At 44.5% G+C, this 16,580-nt stretch overlaps 1 protein-coding gene and 1 pseudogene across 40 annotated transcripts in view; one reads left to right on the plus strand and one right to left on the minus strand.

Annotated features, from left to right (window-relative positions):
• Positions 1-1,441: 1,441 nt before the first annotated feature.
• LOC145516342 (small ubiquitin-related modifier 2 pseudogene) lies at positions 1,442-1,861 on the plus strand (annotated as a pseudogene).
• A 1,117-nt stretch (positions 1,862-2,978) lies between these two features.
• The window catches only part of KANK1 (KN motif and ankyrin repeat domains 1), a 243,906-nt gene continuing 230,304 nt past the window's right edge, over positions 2,979-16,580 (minus strand). For 21 of the 40 annotated variants that reach the window (XM_081503268.1, XM_081503142.1, XM_081503212.1 and 18 more), the window contains 5 exons: positions 13,504-13,723; positions 10,794-10,936; positions 9,959-10,159; positions 7,779-7,877; positions 6,183-7,207 (listed from right to left, as the gene is read on the minus strand). In XM_081503268.1, the coding sequence (XP_081359394.1) occupies positions 7,145-7,207; positions 7,779-7,877; positions 9,959-10,159; positions 10,794-10,936; positions 13,504-13,723 (726 nt within the window). In that variant the 3' untranslated portion in view covers positions 6,183-7,144. Of the gene's footprint in view, positions 3,240-3,862; positions 6,129-6,182; positions 7,208-7,774; positions 7,878-9,958; positions 10,160-10,793; positions 11,674-13,374; positions 13,724-16,580 lie in introns of those variants that run through there. The other 19 variants (XM_081503312.1, XM_081503284.1, XM_081503168.1 and 16 more) reach the window with 4 other exon arrangements.

A 16,580-nucleotide genomic window follows, 5' to 3' on the forward strand; every position in this document is an offset into this window, starting at 1 on the left:
GTGGCAGCTGAGAGATGGCAACGTTGCACACCCACTCCTCCCTGCCTCACTCCACTCCTCCCTGCCTCACTGGGGTTTCGGGAGGAGACCGAGACTTCTCAATGAGCATTCATGAGGGAACAAGCCAACACAAAGAGACACTCAGTGGGATTAGCATAAATAAAGATTTCTTTCTAAGCGTTATGTGTGGATCATTTTTTTCTTACAAGACTGCTGTGATTCAAGTAAAGTCTTCTGACCAAATTTTAAAACCCAACTCTGGATGAACACAGGCTTTATAAACACTCAATATTATTATTATACAAGCTGTAGGAAGAAACAGTTGCCACTAGACAATCATAGCTTTGCAAAACTCCCTTTTTAAATTGGGGAGCAAAAGTTCCACACATGGAACAGGCTTACTGTAAGACTTAAGTCACAGGAAAATGCAAACAAACAAAGGAAATCCCACCAAGATTTCAATTTAGAGAGTGCAGACACTTAGGTATCCCATCCAGCACGCACCTGTGGCTGAGACAAGGGGAAGGCCACTTATAATACTCCTTCCCTTGGGCAGTGGTTCTCAAAAGTGCAGTTTCCAGACTAGCAGCATCAGTATCACCTGGGAACTTGTTGGAAATGCCAGTTTCTGGGCCTCTTCCAAGACCTACTGAATCAGAAACTCTGGGTGGGGCCCAACAGTCTGTATTCTTATGATCCCTCCTGGGGATTCTAATGCATGATCAAGTTTGAGAAATGCAAGTTTGTAAGATACAATCAGTCTCACAAGATAGATAGGGAAGGGTTTTCCTTCTCAAAGAGATTGAGTCCTTAGTACCCAAAGATATCTCAGTAGTGGGTTACGTTCTCTCCTGTGCATCAAGGATGGTCCTGTACTGAGCATCCTTGGAAAACTAAGAAAGAGCCATTCAAATAGTCTCCTGTGTTCTGTGATTCAGCCCCCAGTGACACTGTCCCTGCTGTCCACACATCAGCTGCTAAGCCCTTTGGCTACAGCAGCACCCACTTCCTGGCACCAATTTCAATATCAATAAAGAAAACCTAAGTTATGCTGTGATAACAAATTGTAGCCTGACGTCCCTAACTTAATGTCATCAAGATTTATTGTACTGTCCATAGTACATCTATAACACAGGTCAGCACTGGACCACTACTCCCTGCAGTCCCTGGGGAAGCCAGGCTGATTTCCATCTGCACCCTTGATTCCATGACCACCATGATGGGGAAAAAGAACCTGAGGAGCTGCACACTGGCTTTGAAAGCTTCCATCTGGAACGGACACATCATGTCATTTCCACTGATGTTTCATGGGCAAGGCAGGTCACATAGTCATGCCTACCGTCAAAAGTGGGAGAGCAGTACCCAGAAGGACAACTGGAGGAGCTGAAAACAATCTGAATGACTCCTGTAGCAGGTTATATGCTTGGGTCACACACTCACCATGTGCAAAGCTGCATACCGACATAAAAGAACTGGCCGGGGCCTCCTTCTTCTGCCGCTCCTGGTGCTGCTCGTGTGCCCATTCTGTGCAGACCTGGTACCTCTTTTGTGAAACGGCAGCTACAAGACTTCAGCACTCACCATCGTGGATGAAAAGCCCAAGGAAGGAGTCAAGACTGAGAACAATGATCATGTTAATTTGAAGGTGGCAGGGCAGGATGGATCTGTGGTGCAGTTTAAGATTAAGAGGCCTCTTAGTAAACTAATGAAAGCCTATTGTGAACGACAGGGCTTGTCAATGAGGCAGATCAGACTCCAATTTGACAGGCAATCAATGAAACAAGGCACAACTGCATAGCTGGAGATGGAAGATGAAGATACAATTGATGTATTCCAGCAGCAGACAGGAGGTGTCTACTAAAAAGCGAACCTGCTACTTTACTCCAAAATTCTGTTCTCCCAGACCAAGAAGACATTCTCAATTAGAAAACTGCAATTTGGTTCCACCACATCCTGACTACTACAGTAATAGTTTCTCTATTCTTTCATTTTCCCCTTCCTCATTCCTTTATTGTACATAAAGTAACTGGTGTATGTGTACAAGCATATTGCATTTTTTTAAACTAAATGGCCAATGGTATGTTTTGATCGACATAAAACAGAGACGGGACAGGGAAAAATACTGATTCTGCGAAAATACCCCCTTTTCTTTATTAGTGGCATGGTCACTAGCTCTTATCTTTATATTCCAGTAAGTTATTTTGCTCTGTTTAACAAAAAAAAGAACAACATAAAAATTCTTGCATACCTTGTTCAATTGGAGAATTTTAATGTTTTTCATTTGTCATTGTAAAACTAAGGACAATTTTATAACTCTTTTGTACATAGCTGTTACATGTAGGGCAATCTGTCTTTAAGCAGGGATAAATTACTCTAAAAGAAATGAATCCTAGATAGTTTTCCCTTCAAGTCAAACATCTTGTTTAAATAAACTTGTTTACAAAAAATAAAACTGGCAGGAACTGGCCGGGCAGAGTTCTCAGTCTTACATTCACTATCTCTTTGTTCCTACTGACTGTCAAACAAAATCAATCTTTTTTTCCCCAAGAATATCTTAATTCATAAAGTGTTTTTTTTAATAAAAAATATTAAAGCTAATACACCCACAGGAAAGTGCATAAATCATGAGTATACAGCCTGACGAATGATCACAAAGTAAACCTGATAGGTCAGCTACACAAGGCTAGGAGCACGAATGCTGTCGGGGGTGCCCAGCGCCTCTCAGGCCTCTCCTTCCCCTTCTAATGGGAACACCCCTCGGACTTCCAACACTCATTCATTCAACTTGGATTTATCAGCCAGGGACCGGAACTCTTCAGTCCTGGCAGGTGTTACAAACCCAAGCAGGAAAGCTGATCTTATGAAGCCTCCTGTCAGAGGGCTGGCTTTTCTGGGGAGGGACATATTTCAGACAGGGTTTGGTGGCATGTGTTGCGGGGAGAACTCTCTGAACTTTCTGAGACCCTTATTGATGAGTGTTGCCTTTAATACCTGTTTATTTAAACACATTCAGCATTTCATAACAGAGCAGATAGAGTCACAGCCAGAATCTCTTTTCTGCCTGACACAGGAGAAGTAAGTGGCCCATCCTGCCGGCACGAGGTCCCCAACAGCCAGCCTTTCCAGCATTGAGCTGCCCCTGACACCCCTGGGCAAAGCAGCTCCTGCCCATCTGCAGCTGAGGGTTTTTCTCTTCCTCCCCTTCATAGTGGTTCCAGGGCTGGGTTAGCTGGATCTTTCTGGGTTGGGGAATGGGGAACAAATGTAAAACATGTTTTCCCCCAGATAGAAGAATGCCATTTGGTCTTAGGAATATTTTTTATGCAGTTTCTATTATCTGAAAGTTAGGGATATGGTGCCCATTCCCTTGCCTATGAAATCAAGTATTAACGGAGAGGCAGAGGGCAGCTGGTTTCCTAAAATGCCAGCCCTTCCCCAAATGTCCTCAAAATCAGGCTACACCGGTACTTTGCCTTCCAGCTTCTCTACAAAATCCTTGCCAGAATTCAGGCCAGGTATTGCAGGGACACCATGACGAGTGCTGACTCGCTCCATCTTTCACCCTTAAAGAGCTGATGTGACTTCCCAACTCCTCCCCATAGGAAGTAGCCAGGCCTTTGGTGGGGAGGGAGGGCAAGCCTGCGCAGCTCTGGAACACTGTGACCACCGGTTCAGCGACATCCCTTCAACAAAATGTACTTTAAATATATTTTTATGATCAGCTGGGTTCTAAATTACAGCCATGCTGAATAAGAAGAGAGTAAACATATGATTAGTAATTTCCGTATGGCAGAAAGCACCAAACAGTCTCTGGCTAAGGCCCAGGGCTCAACAAGAACTGTTCTTTCAGTAAAAAAGAATATAGAAAATGGCCTTTATTCCAAAGTCAAAGCAACAGGCCATGACCTTCTCTTTCTTGTGTGGTAATAGTCTTCCTTCACGAGGAAGTGGGGAAGGAAAGAAAAGATGAACTTAGGAAAATGCTCCAAGAGCTGTCTGCCTGCTTCACTTCCCTGCTTAACTTTACTCACTCATGTACAGAGCCACCTCCTCCTCCTATACCATAAACACAGGAAACAGATCCTGGGGAGCCCTGATCCCTGGCCATCTGGTAATGACTATTCCAGGAGATGCAGAAACGTCACTGAACGTGGAAAATTGCCACACGAAGACTACTCACCAAAGATAAACGATTCAATGTCAGGTTTCTTGTTTGGCTATAGCTCTCCCCACCCCACCTAACTTGTTTGGAAAAGAACACATGAATAGCATCTCATAATTCAGGAATGATAACATTCTCGGTGTGGACCAATGGCCACACTGAGAAACACCTGGGATGCTTTGATAACAGCGCAGATTCCCAGACCTTAAGAATCAGAATCCTCAGGGTGGGGCCCAGAATTTGCATTTTCATCAGCTCCTTCAGGAAATTCTTATACATGCTGTGAACCGATTACACAAAAGCCTCAACAAAAATAAAACTGCCTCTACTTGCAGCAGGCTCCCTGGACCCCAAAAGGATTTAAATCACTAAGATTTAAAGAAATGTTATTTCCTTTGAGGGAATAAAAATAGCAGTTTTCTTACCTGATTCTAGCTGCAAGGGCTGTTATATATCTGCAGTATTTCATTATTATTAATACAAAAGTCCAGGATAAAATTCTTCTCATTAGCGTACTGGTAACTTATGAGAATGGCCCAGTACTTCATGTATTTGGGGGACTACTGCCAAGAGCAAGGCCTCCTCCCCCATAGTAAGTACAGGATTTAGTCCATTTAGTGATAATGGTGGAGGACAAGGGGTCAGTTTTGCTTTTTTTTTTCAACACTACAGTCTCAAAGTTCCTGCTGCTTTATACCTTTTGTCTTGGGGAGGATTCCCGGTTAGCCTTCAAATTTCTAGGGCAAGGATGTCCAGGAAATTTGCTCTCTGTCACTTAAAGGTTAAGCCTTCTCTTCACTTAAGCTGGACAATACACTGAGGAGTCTCCAGCCCTCTGTTGCCCTCACTTGGGGACTGTGCCCAAGTCTCCTGCCACAAATCCCTTTATGGAATGGTGCCTCCATAAATCACAGCTGTCCCAATGGGGGAAGTCAGGCTGGTTTTATAGTGTGCCAAGATCCCAAGATAAAAAAGCATTCTAAGTGCCCAGAGCTAGCAGAGCAAACAAGGCACAAGCCAGCATATGTTACCCAGAAGTTAGCTCCATAAATACCTCCTTCCAGATACAACAAGCACTCATTTTCTTCTGCAAAACTCAGCACAAGAAATCTGAAATGCAGCACACAGATGTAGGAATTCATTTTCTTACACATGGAAGGTATGAGTGCCTTCCATTCTCAAATGAAACAAAGAAAATTCTGAGGACAGCAAACCACCTGAGATACCTTCCCTGCTCAAAGGGCATGTCATGCTGTTAAGGGGTAGAAAACTCATAGCCCCACTTCTCCTCAAACATCAACTCTTCCACTTTAATTTATTGTCCTATTTCAGGTCTGAAGGAACTTGGGTTTGGATAACTATCTGAAATGAAATTTAGCACAGATCCCAGAGCAAGCAGATTCATCACAGGAGGGAATGGGGTATTCGTGACTCCAAGGAGCTGTGTCCTCACTTTCCTGGTTCAATGATGCGTCTCCAATACACCCGGGCTCTCACAAATAGCACCGGTTAAAGTTCACCACCACCAATTGTGCCAAAACACAGTTGCATTTTGGCTGCCATGCTTCTTCATTTCATAATGAGAATCATTCCCTTCACCTTTTACAAAGTACCTGAAAACAGGTGCTGCTGAGCCAACAGCACGCTGGAATAACGTATGTATAGTTTCATCTTTCCTTTCTCATCCCTGCAGGTTTCAACCAGTCACCCAGCAGCTGCCCCCCAAACTAGAGTCAAGACCAGTGCTTCCGCACTGGAGAAGAGGTTAGCTTAGGAATTAACTGTGAGGTTACCTGTCTGATGAACTGTCTGCCTAGTTAGGTCTTAAGTCTGAGACTCCTGGGCAACCTGAGTAATGAGCAGAGCTGGAGATGGAGTCATGCACTCGGAGCCGTCTCCTTTTGCTGGAGCCTAAGACGAGTGAACGGGGCCCTCACCCTCCACACATCAGCTTTCGCCGCCACTGCTGTAAGTCAAAAGCATCAGGGCAGACAGCTGTCAGAAATGAAGCAAGGGCAAGTAAAAGAGCTTAATGAAATTTTATTTTGAAAATATGGCAAGAGTCTAAGGCACTTCAAACATTTAAATACATATAAGACCAAAGTAAATGTGACATGGGATAAAGGAATCCATAAATACGTGGAGAACTACACTATGTTTCTCTAGAGGCCAATGGATAGCCAATTTCGCTAACACAATTCAACTTTCATCATTAGACACAGAATTGTGCAATTATTAATAAAAATACGGCAACAATACATGTCGTTCTTCATGTCTTCAGTTACTATGGAATATAAAAGTTGAAAATACTGTGTCAATTTTATATAGATACCCTTTGTATAAAATGTCATGTAATACAGCCACCTAGATAAAACCAACTGAAAAGACTTCCTTTTGTTAAGTTTTATACTTTTTGAGAATTCCACCTTTTATTTTTAAAACCAGACACCTACCAGCCCAGGCCCGATTCATTGATGATCAAAGTCATCTCAACTTCCTTATTTTAAAATAATAAAGACAAAAGAAAAATCAACAAAACCATCCTGCATTGGAGCTTTCAAAGAACTTTGCAATGGGTCCACATTTAGTAAATATAAATACTTATGTAAAAGTTTTAAAAACACCATGCCAGTGAGAACTTGATACTTCTCAGCAGTGGTCGGGGTGTGGAGAGCAGAACAGAAGTAACAGAAGTTGCCCACTCAGGTCAGGTTACAATTTCCTACAACTGTACATAAGCAGAGACTCAACAGCAAGTGTGCCCTACACAGAGGGAAGATGGCCAGAAGGGAGGCGTGTGTGCCCAGCCAGAAATCTCTTGCTGGCTCAGCTTCCACTGGCAGCTCCAGCCTTCAGCCCCCAGCTTTCTGTGTTCTGTTTGCTGGTGAGCTCAGGCACAATGTACATTCAGTATCTGTCAGCCCAACAGGAACAATTAGCAGCTTAATGGTGGCATGTAAATGGACGGCTATTTGCACACAATCAGTCAAATGACCCTCGGTGGGTTGGACCAGGAGATGTCTTCCTTCCAAGTCTAGGGGTGCCCTAGAGACCAGGAAAGGAAAGGAAAAAAAAAAACTGGGGGTTAATCAGTGACCTCAGGTAGATGCGTCCTCTGTGACACAGGAACTCCGTGAGCACCACACATGAGCCAGAGCGAGGAGGGCTGGAACCCCGTACACGGTCCTCTAGCAGGAGCCGCTCTCAGGCCAGTGGGCTTGGCAGAGCCACCTCCAGCTGTCCTGGGAAGTCAACTTCCTGCTGAGAGGGAACCCTGGGACCATGGGCTGCTGCTCACTGTCTGCTTTAAGAAAGATGCCAGGAAGGCGATGTGTATTTATGGGCTCAAAATGTGCCATTTGGATAACTCTGTCTAGAATAAAACCTTCCTATGAGGGTGTGAGGACAAGCAGGTATCTAGCCTCTGCCGTGCTAACCATTAGCACTCCTGGCCCTCTGGGTGGGGCAAAAATGATGAATTCTTAAATTCCAGACTCAAACGTTGGTTTTCAGAATCATCATGAAACCTGCATGTCCTCTCAGTTCCCCGAGGAAGGGGGCCAACTAGTCTGGTGGCTTTCAGCCTGTGTACGAACACCAAGTGCACAACACTGACCGGAGACTGGGCTTTGGCGAAGTTGACGTGGGCGTACAGCAGGACAGCAATGTCCTTGTGTCCGGCTTCCAGGGCTATCGAGAGTGCGGTGCTGCCATCCTGGAGACGAGATGAAAACAAACCAGGCTGGGTTTCTCAAACTTCCAGGTAGCCAAAAGCTAACAGCACCAGTCCCTCTCAGTTGGGTAAGCCTCCCCAATCTAGCTGTTTGTTCAGTTCTTTAGGAAACCTTCTGACCTCTTAGGTGCCAAGCCTGAAGGATGTCAGGATGATAGAGGCACAACCCCTACCCTGCCCCCAGACAAGGATCAGCCCGTTGCCAGCGTCATCGCCTCACGGTGGTCAGTGTGTATGTCTGCACACAGGGGAGTCTCAACAAAAACAGGCTGCCCAGGAAGGGCTCTAACTTACCCATCTAGCCCACCGGCAGGGGTCAGTGAGCAAAGGCAGGGATAGAAACATAACTTTTTTTTCTTCTTTTAATTACAAATGAGCCATCAAGCAGTGTGGTGTCTGTTCTGATGCCCTGCAATTTGCCAAGAATCTCTTAACTTTCCTCTTGGGGAGGGAGCGGGTCCTACAGCCCTAACCACCCTTGTAGAATGCTCCAAGTCACACCTACATTTAAGCACTGAATCCTGCTGCCTTGCAGGAATATATCTTATGGATATATGAGGGGAAACACTAAATACAGGAAAGAAAATTTTCAGTTAGGATTCCATTAAAATGCAGGAATTTAGATGGATATAAAGATGTATCAAGACAAAAACAGCATACTGGACATCAATTATACTTTAACCAAAAGTAATTAACAAAAATAAAAAGACAAAATATGGCACAAGTTATTTTCTTTCTAGTCCTGGGATAAGGATTCCCTTCTGGTGACCAGCGGCAGGTAACAATCTGTGTGTGGTTTGAGCCTTAGGGTCCTCCCTCCCACTCTGAACTCTGGGAGTTACTTTTCTTCCAGAGGCCAGCTGGATATTCTCCTGCTCCTTGAAGGATAAGGAAGCAAACAGGGGACCAGGATTTCTGGAAGTCACTGCGGCTTGACGGCCTCTTATTATGAGATCTACAAGCTGTTCTTTGCTGAGAGTAGAAGTAAAAGCAAACAGAATCAAGGCACATGAAACACAGACTGCTCTTAAGCAAAGAGAAGCTGGAAGCTGGTCCTCCTCTGCAGCGGATGTGAAGGGGGAATCTGGTGCAACCGCAGCTCACGTGCTCCTGGGGAGGTCACTGCAACTGCAGACACCAGTCAGTCCTTCCTGCCAGTGAATGCCTGCACTGACTGGCTCTTCCTGCTGGTGTGGGCCTACCAGGATCTCACATGTAGTGCAAAGGAGAATGTTTTCCCTCTAATCTTTTAGTATTTTGGGCCGATGGAAACCCTGGTTTCAACCTGTGCTCCAAAGAGATAAACTTTCAAAAACAGAACCAACCCAGCCTGTCCTCTGGGACCTTTGGACCTCTGAATCTTGTCACCACCCAAATGTTAGTTCCTGTGCCATGACCTATTGGTTCTCCTCCTCTTTGGTCTGGAGACACCCAGATCAGCAGCTTTCCTCAGAATTTTTTCCAGTTTTCCAGTCAAGGGGTTATCTGGGAATGGGAAAGTTTGGGAACTTGGAGAGGAAGGAGATGAGAGCGACAATGATGGGAACAGCCTGAAAAGGAGTGGGAAAATGTGCTGAAAACAAGCCAAGATAGTCCGGATCCCCTAGCTGATGAAAGGTCACAAATTATTCACTTGGATGGGCCCCAGTGAAGGGTTTCCAAGTAGACCAGGGTTGGGGGGAGGTGGGACGGTGGGGAGGCTGGTCCTCTTCGCTCAGTGCACCTGGCAGTTGCATACACCGAATTCATTTCTGTATTGTGAATCTGTTTATCCCCCTTCAGTATACTGGTTCTCGTACATGCCCATCACTTTCTTCCTTTTATAAATTTTGGAGGGAGGCCTATTTCCCTTTCTGCCCTTGGCTTCAGTTAATGGGAATATTAGTTTGTACACAGAAGATGCTGCCAAGCTGGGCTGTGAAGGGAAGTGGCCTGGATGACAACACAAATCGCTGAGAAGGATAAAGAAGGATTTACTCTCTCCCTTGGTCAAGCAGCACTGCCTCTCCCCCAAGTCCTTGCATGTCCCTGGCCTGGAGGCCCCACCCGTGGAGACAGCTTACGTTGTCCTCCAGGTGGCCATTGCAGCCTGGCTGGGCCAGCAGCAGCTTGACGATCTCCACGTGCCCATGCTCACTGGCACACATCAGGGCGGTGGAGCCCTCGTCGTCCTGAATGTTGACATCAGCCCCGCAGGCCAGCAGGCCCTTCACCATGTCGATCCGCCCGTGACTGACCGCCAGCATGAGGGCTGTCTGTCCTGCCTGTGAGGAGAAACGACAGCGGACTTGAGAAGCACGTGGTGGGTTGGCAGGGTGTGACCCATAGTGGGGCTATGCTGGGGGAAGGGAAGCAGGGAGAGTGATAATGGGAAAGCATCAATAGGGAATTACTTGGGGCTGGGTGGTGGCAGGCATGGAGAAACTCGCTTCTTGTGAGCTATGAGATCATAAGTAAGACCCTAAAGTTGTGAGTCAGTTTTCCCTTTGGCTTGGAGGATCTGTCTCATGATAGCAAGGAGCTGGAAAGTTCAGAAGATGGTCACAAGTCAACTGTGATCACATCTGGGTGAGGGGCCCCGTGCAGGCAGGAAGACACTGTGATCTGGAGTCAGTCAGGGAGCAGTGGCCACTGGGTAGATGGTGGGGACTCCCAGTCAGTCACAGGCAGGCTGACCCACGATTCACGTGCACATGGCTCCAAACAGACGCAATGCAAGGGAGAGAAGGGAGAAGTTTCCACTGTGTGGTTAAGCTGGCATTTCATGGGTGTGTTTGGTCATCAAGGACCACTGGGCAGCCACACGGACTGTGCTCAGTGGTTAGGAGCGTGACGGGGGCAGTTGTGCAGGTCACAGCTATGCCAGCTAGCACAGAATCTGCAAATAAGTGCACTCACCTGGCTGGCTTTGGCGTTCACATCCCCACAGGCGAAGAGCTCTTCCACAACTTGCATGTCCTTCTCTGCTTCCACAGCAGCGAGGGCTGCCAGCATGATGGGGGTGTACCCTGCCTTATTCTGGTGATCCACATTACACACGTCTGCAAAAACATGAGTCTCTTGAGGCAAGAGCCAGCCTTCTAACAGCATCAGTTGTCCTCCTAAACTGAAGGTGTGGAGTATGGGAGAGCCCAGTGAAATGGCCTCCAGCAGTCAAAGTCCCAGAGTGAGTCAGAAGGAAACGTGAGAGACGTTTTCACACCAAACCAAAGAAAAAGTTTTTTTCTAGTTCAGGAGAAATGACAGCAAGGTTTCACAGCCCCTCTTGTTTGCAAATAGCAGTTGAACTACAACAGCCTGAAAGTCTGGGAGGCTGTTCCAAGTAATGGTTGAAGAATACAGTATAATGTGGGATCTAGACATTAATCTCTGTCTAGAAAATCACCATTTTGGAGTGAAGAAAGTGATCAGAGCTATAAGGGAAACAAGGATTTGTAGAGGCTTATGCAGGAACACTGAATATGGTGTTCCCCACTCATAAACCACTGCTCACTCTGAGACCCTGAGCTTGATGCTCCCACGTGGGACCCTTCGAATCAGAATCCAATCACATGACACCCAGCTCTAAGAATTGTGTCTGATAGCAATGTTAGTTAAATCCCTTACAAACTGTCAGGGACTCCTAGACTCAATAAACCAGAGCTTTTCTAGTCCTGTAATTCTTAAGGAGTCTTCAGGGCCTAAATTAGGCTTCCCAGGTGGCTCAGCGGTAAAGAATTCATCTGTCAATGGAGGAGACGCAAGAGATAGAGTTTGATCCCTGGGTCAAGAAGATCCCCTGGAGGAAAAAATGGCAAACCACTTCAGTATTCTTGCCTGGAAAAGTCCATGGACAGAGGAGCCTGGCAGGCTACAGTTCACAGGGTTGCAAAGAGTCAGACATGACTAAGTATATACACACACACACAGGGCCTAAATTATCCTGCAGGCATCCTTAAGTTCCTTCAGTACTTTCTAATAAAATGAAAGGAACGGAGAGTGCAGGCAAGAAACTTTTTATGTGAGACCAGATACAATTAAAGTGCTTAGGGTATTTCTATCATTGACACTGAGAAGAGACTGTATGGTGAAAACATTTTTAAGTTCTAAACAACTGCATACTAGGGACATAATGGTATTTACAGTAGTGCGTATTTTTTAACATAGAAAAGGAAAAAGAAAAGAAAAAAGCTGTCTGACGGAGAAGCAGGTGAACAGACATGCTCTTCGAGGCTCCTTACTATCTCTGGCATTCAGCTCTTTGCTGATGTTGCTAGTATCCTAGATTCACAAACACTCTTTATGGAGTCACAATCTCAGTCTATAAAGGTGAGTATTATAAAAAGTGAAGTAAATCCAGAAAAGTGATTAACCAAAGCCATCCAACAATGGAACTAAGATAATTTAGTTTACCAAAATATTCTGCCCATGCAAAATTTCCAAGGGCAGATTAAACTGTTACTTTCAGGAGCAATCCTGAAATCCTGTTCTTAGCTTTCCCGGATATTATCCACTTCTCTGTTTAAACAGTAACTTGTGCTGAGAGTATCACTAGCTCTGTTTATAGTCTGGAAAGTCTGAAGGGAAGGAGGCTTGGAATTCCTTCCTTTAAACTGGAAACAGTTTTATCCTAACATGGCCCCTAAACTGGGAACAATCAACCTTAGAAAAAAAGATAGATTTGTTTGGTCTCTTCTCTGCATTAATCCAATGTTCCCAAAACAAAGCAGAAAAAAATTGGGACAGTTGGGTCAAGAAGCAGAATGGGAAAACTGGACAACTGCATTGCACACTAAATCAGATGCTCACACTGCGTTCTCCTTCATCAGACTGAGGTACTGTGGATTCTGTATCTATCAAATTAGAAGTAAAAATACGTATTTCAAAAAGAAATAAAGTGACTTATAGACTCAAGGTATCTATAATAGGGCTGTTCCATTTGAACAAAAAGTTGAAAGCTCCCTATTTCTCAAGGGGACCCTTCTATGTAACACTCCCTCACTCCATGTTTAATCCATTGGCTATATTCTTGAATGGCCTGTTCTAATTACTAACAAACATTTTCACTGTTCTTATTACTATGGTTCAGATACAAGAATAACACTTTCTTTTCTCAATGCTGATTCCCCAGGAATAGGGTGCATTTTGGTGGGAACAGTGGTGATTCTACCACAATCTGTTGCAGCAGCTTTGCCTGGTCCCCACTGTGACTAACTGCACAGCTCTGCAAAGTGGCTGGAGAGGGGTCACGGCCCAAGAACAGAGAGAGCAGCCCACAGACATGAAAGCTGTGGCTCTGGCCCCAGGAGCAGCGTTCTGCCTCCTGAGAATGAACCCGGCAAGCCTACCTGAGTCAGCTCAGGCAGGAATGTGAGTCATGTGTGTTACCAAGGATAAATTTCGCTGAACTGCAACAAGAATATCCTCAATGCCACCTTCCAAAACAGATCTGGAATCTGCTTCAAGCCTCCCACGAATGACTCAAGAACGAGATTCTTACCGTCTCATGGGGAAAAGCTATGGAAAGGTTTTTAGAAGGATCACAGAACTGAGGAGTGGGTCGGCTAGCTCCTTCGAGATGAGTCACAACTTGAGTCTGTTGGAGGAGAGAAAGGGACTGCTAGCGTACCCGCGTCCAAGAGCATCTTCACGATCTCGAAGTTGGAGTGGGACACGCTGTAATGCAGGGCAGTATTGCCATTGCCGTCTGCCATGTTGATGACGTGACGCAGGACTTCCGGGGAGATGGCCTCAAAGGCGGCTATGTAGTCCCCTACCATGGCTGGGATAGCTGACTTCTGGCTGGACACGCGGAACCACTCGTGCTGGAGGGTGTTCAGACAGAACCGCTGACAAGACACCAAGCAGTTGGCCATTAGTAGTTCTATTTATAGACCTTTCTGAGACCTAGCTGAAAGCCCAAGAAATCAGGCCTTTTATAGCCAAAGTACACGCAGATAGAATTTGGTCTTGAAGAACAACCAATAAAACCCAGAGCCCTCAGAGAAGCCTCAAATTCCAAACTGAAGTGTACCTTCTGATTTGCACATAAGCACATATTCTAACTTCTATACCATCGTGTAAGAATTATACCAGGATGCTCAAATTCTGACTCTGCTATTGATGAGCTGTTTGAAGCCGGGGAAGATACTTATTCTGTACCTCAGTTTCCTCATCTGCAAAATGAGGGTAATAAAAATACCTTTCCTTCACCATGTTTGTGATGACAAATGAGGTAATACATGTTAAGTCACTTAGGCCAGGGTCCATTTATTATTGAACTATTAATATTATGTAGGGAGGTTGGCCTTGAAAATGATTTTCATAGTCATCAGGACAGGAGAAATCATTTGGCACAATTAGGTTGCCTCCTTCCTGTCCAGTCCAACTTCAACTCCTTCAACATCCATCTCCACAGCACTAGGCTGGGAGACCATAACCATGCAGGCAACCTGATTCTTACTACATCCCAAATAAAAATGTTCAACCACAGAAAGAGAATAAAAACCAGGTCTGAAACAAATTACTTTTCCCCATCAGGATCATTGGCATCAGGTCATCAGCCCCACTTGCCTTCCCTTAGGCTGTGGACACATGAAATTGGCATTTGTTTCATGGGTGATCAAGTCGAACTTGGACATGAAGTTCAGTGTAGACTGGGCCTAGCCAGTGCTGGTAATGGGGAAAACTACAATGCACTACTCATGGGTTCTCATTTTTAAATGAGTCTATTACTCATTTGTGCTTTGTGTGTTCTTTAAAAGTTTAAAAATTAATCAGAAAATACGGAAAGCTTATGTCAAAATTACCAAAACCCAACTGGTCTTCTTTCTATAGAAAAGGTGGAGCCGGGATTATAGAACACACCCATCTCTTTATCTTCCTGCTACTGATTAATTTGGGTGTAGCCCATCAATCATAGTTTGGGTCACTTGAATGAAAAGGGTCCTGATCAGGAAAGAATTCATCTACTTTTTCTTTTCTTCTGCTCACTCACATATTCAGATTTCAATTCCTCTGAATACCTCATACAGAAGGAAGGGAAATTATGTCATCTGGGTGTCAAACTCTGTTATAGCTACATATTCAGTGTCCTGATATGGTTACATGGCCCTGTCGTTGTGATCATTCACATGTTTGGGACTTTCCATAGCACAGTACTTTAAACATGTCTTTACTAAATGAACATTCAATTAACAAAAAATGGACCAATCCTGGAGTGTGTGCTAAAAATATGCTTGACAATTGGGGCCCCAGAAATGGGGCCCTGAAGTCCTCCCTGAAGATCACATAATCTAGTATTATGGGCAGAGTCCCTGGTGGCTCAAAGAATCCACCTGCCAACGCCAGAGACACAAATTCGATCCCTGGGTCAGGAAGATTCCCTGGAGAAGGAAATAGCAACACACTACAGGCAAATCCCATGAACAGAGGAGCCTGGGGGGCTATAGTCCATGGGGTCACAAGAGTCTGACAAGACTTAGTGACTAAACAGCAATAACAATGGGGAAGGTAAAAGTAAAAGTATATAACAGCTATAAAATCTGGGGTCTGAAAGCATCAGTTTTAAGTTCAGGTTAAACCTAGTGGGAAGTATTAACACTGCAGTGACCTTTCCTGGTTTTATTATTTGTGACCAAGGCACAGACACTTAGTCCATACTGATAGAGTTCAACATGTACGTAAATGTCCCCCTAGGCCAGGGACTTCATTTAGTATTTCCTTCTGAAAACATCACTGCCATGCTCCTTTTTCAGTACAATATTTGAAGGTCAAGATTCAGCTGACTCTGATAAATTTAAGTTTCTAAAGCAATATAAACAGATGTGAAAAGACAGCATGATTTGAAAAAAATGACACCATATAACAAGGTAATATCATTTAGTTGAGATAAAAAAAAAAAAAAACATGGGATGAGAACTGAAGACAGGTATCCATTCCTAGCACTAACTAGCAGCTACTTAGAATCTTCAGGGCCTCAGTTAAAGCGGGATAGACCAGGATAGAGTGTCCTGGTGGGCACACATACATCCTACTCCTGTGCTAGCCATCACCAATTTTTCTTCATATTGTGTTTGTTATATGAGGAAAACTATTTGCCTTTCTAGAATTAGGTAATTCCCTAAGTCTCTTCCAGTCTTAACATTTTGGTTTCATAACTCTACAATTTTGTGAGACTTATGAATCAACTTTCTCATCAGCTGCAGACTTTGATTATTTAGCATAAAACTTCACATTAAATCTTCCACTAATATGCAAAGATTCAAATGAACATTACTATCTAGAATAACATGAAATGCTATACCTTCTCAATGCACTGAATACAAGTGTCTACCAGAAGGCTGGTCTAACCTATGAAAGAAGCTGCAAATCTAAACATCCCTAGAGCAACATACTTGGCAAGAACATCTGTTTCACCATTGCCATGGAAATATTTATCTGTCCTATGTTATGCCACTCATGCCCCTTAAGGCAATTGTCAACCGCTTTGCCGTATGCTTCTAAATCTCTCAAGCTATGAGAGGCCAACAAGTGCAGTTATTTCTAGGTTTAAAAATAGTGACCGCCTGCATTCCACATCAGAGCATAATACGCAGTTTCATAATTGAAAGGAATGCTGACCTTGGCTCAGATAGGTTTCTCTTAAAAACAGAGGCTAACTTAAAAAATTCCAGGACTCTGCTCCCTGGATCACAAGGTTCTGTA

This window comes from Giraffa tippelskirchi, chromosome 1 (genome assembly GCF_054371585.1).
Source record: "Giraffa tippelskirchi isolate mGirTip1 chromosome 1, T2T-mGirTip1v1.2.pri, whole genome shotgun sequence".
Taxonomy (NCBI): domain Eukaryota; kingdom Metazoa; phylum Chordata; class Mammalia; order Artiodactyla; family Giraffidae; genus Giraffa; species Giraffa tippelskirchi.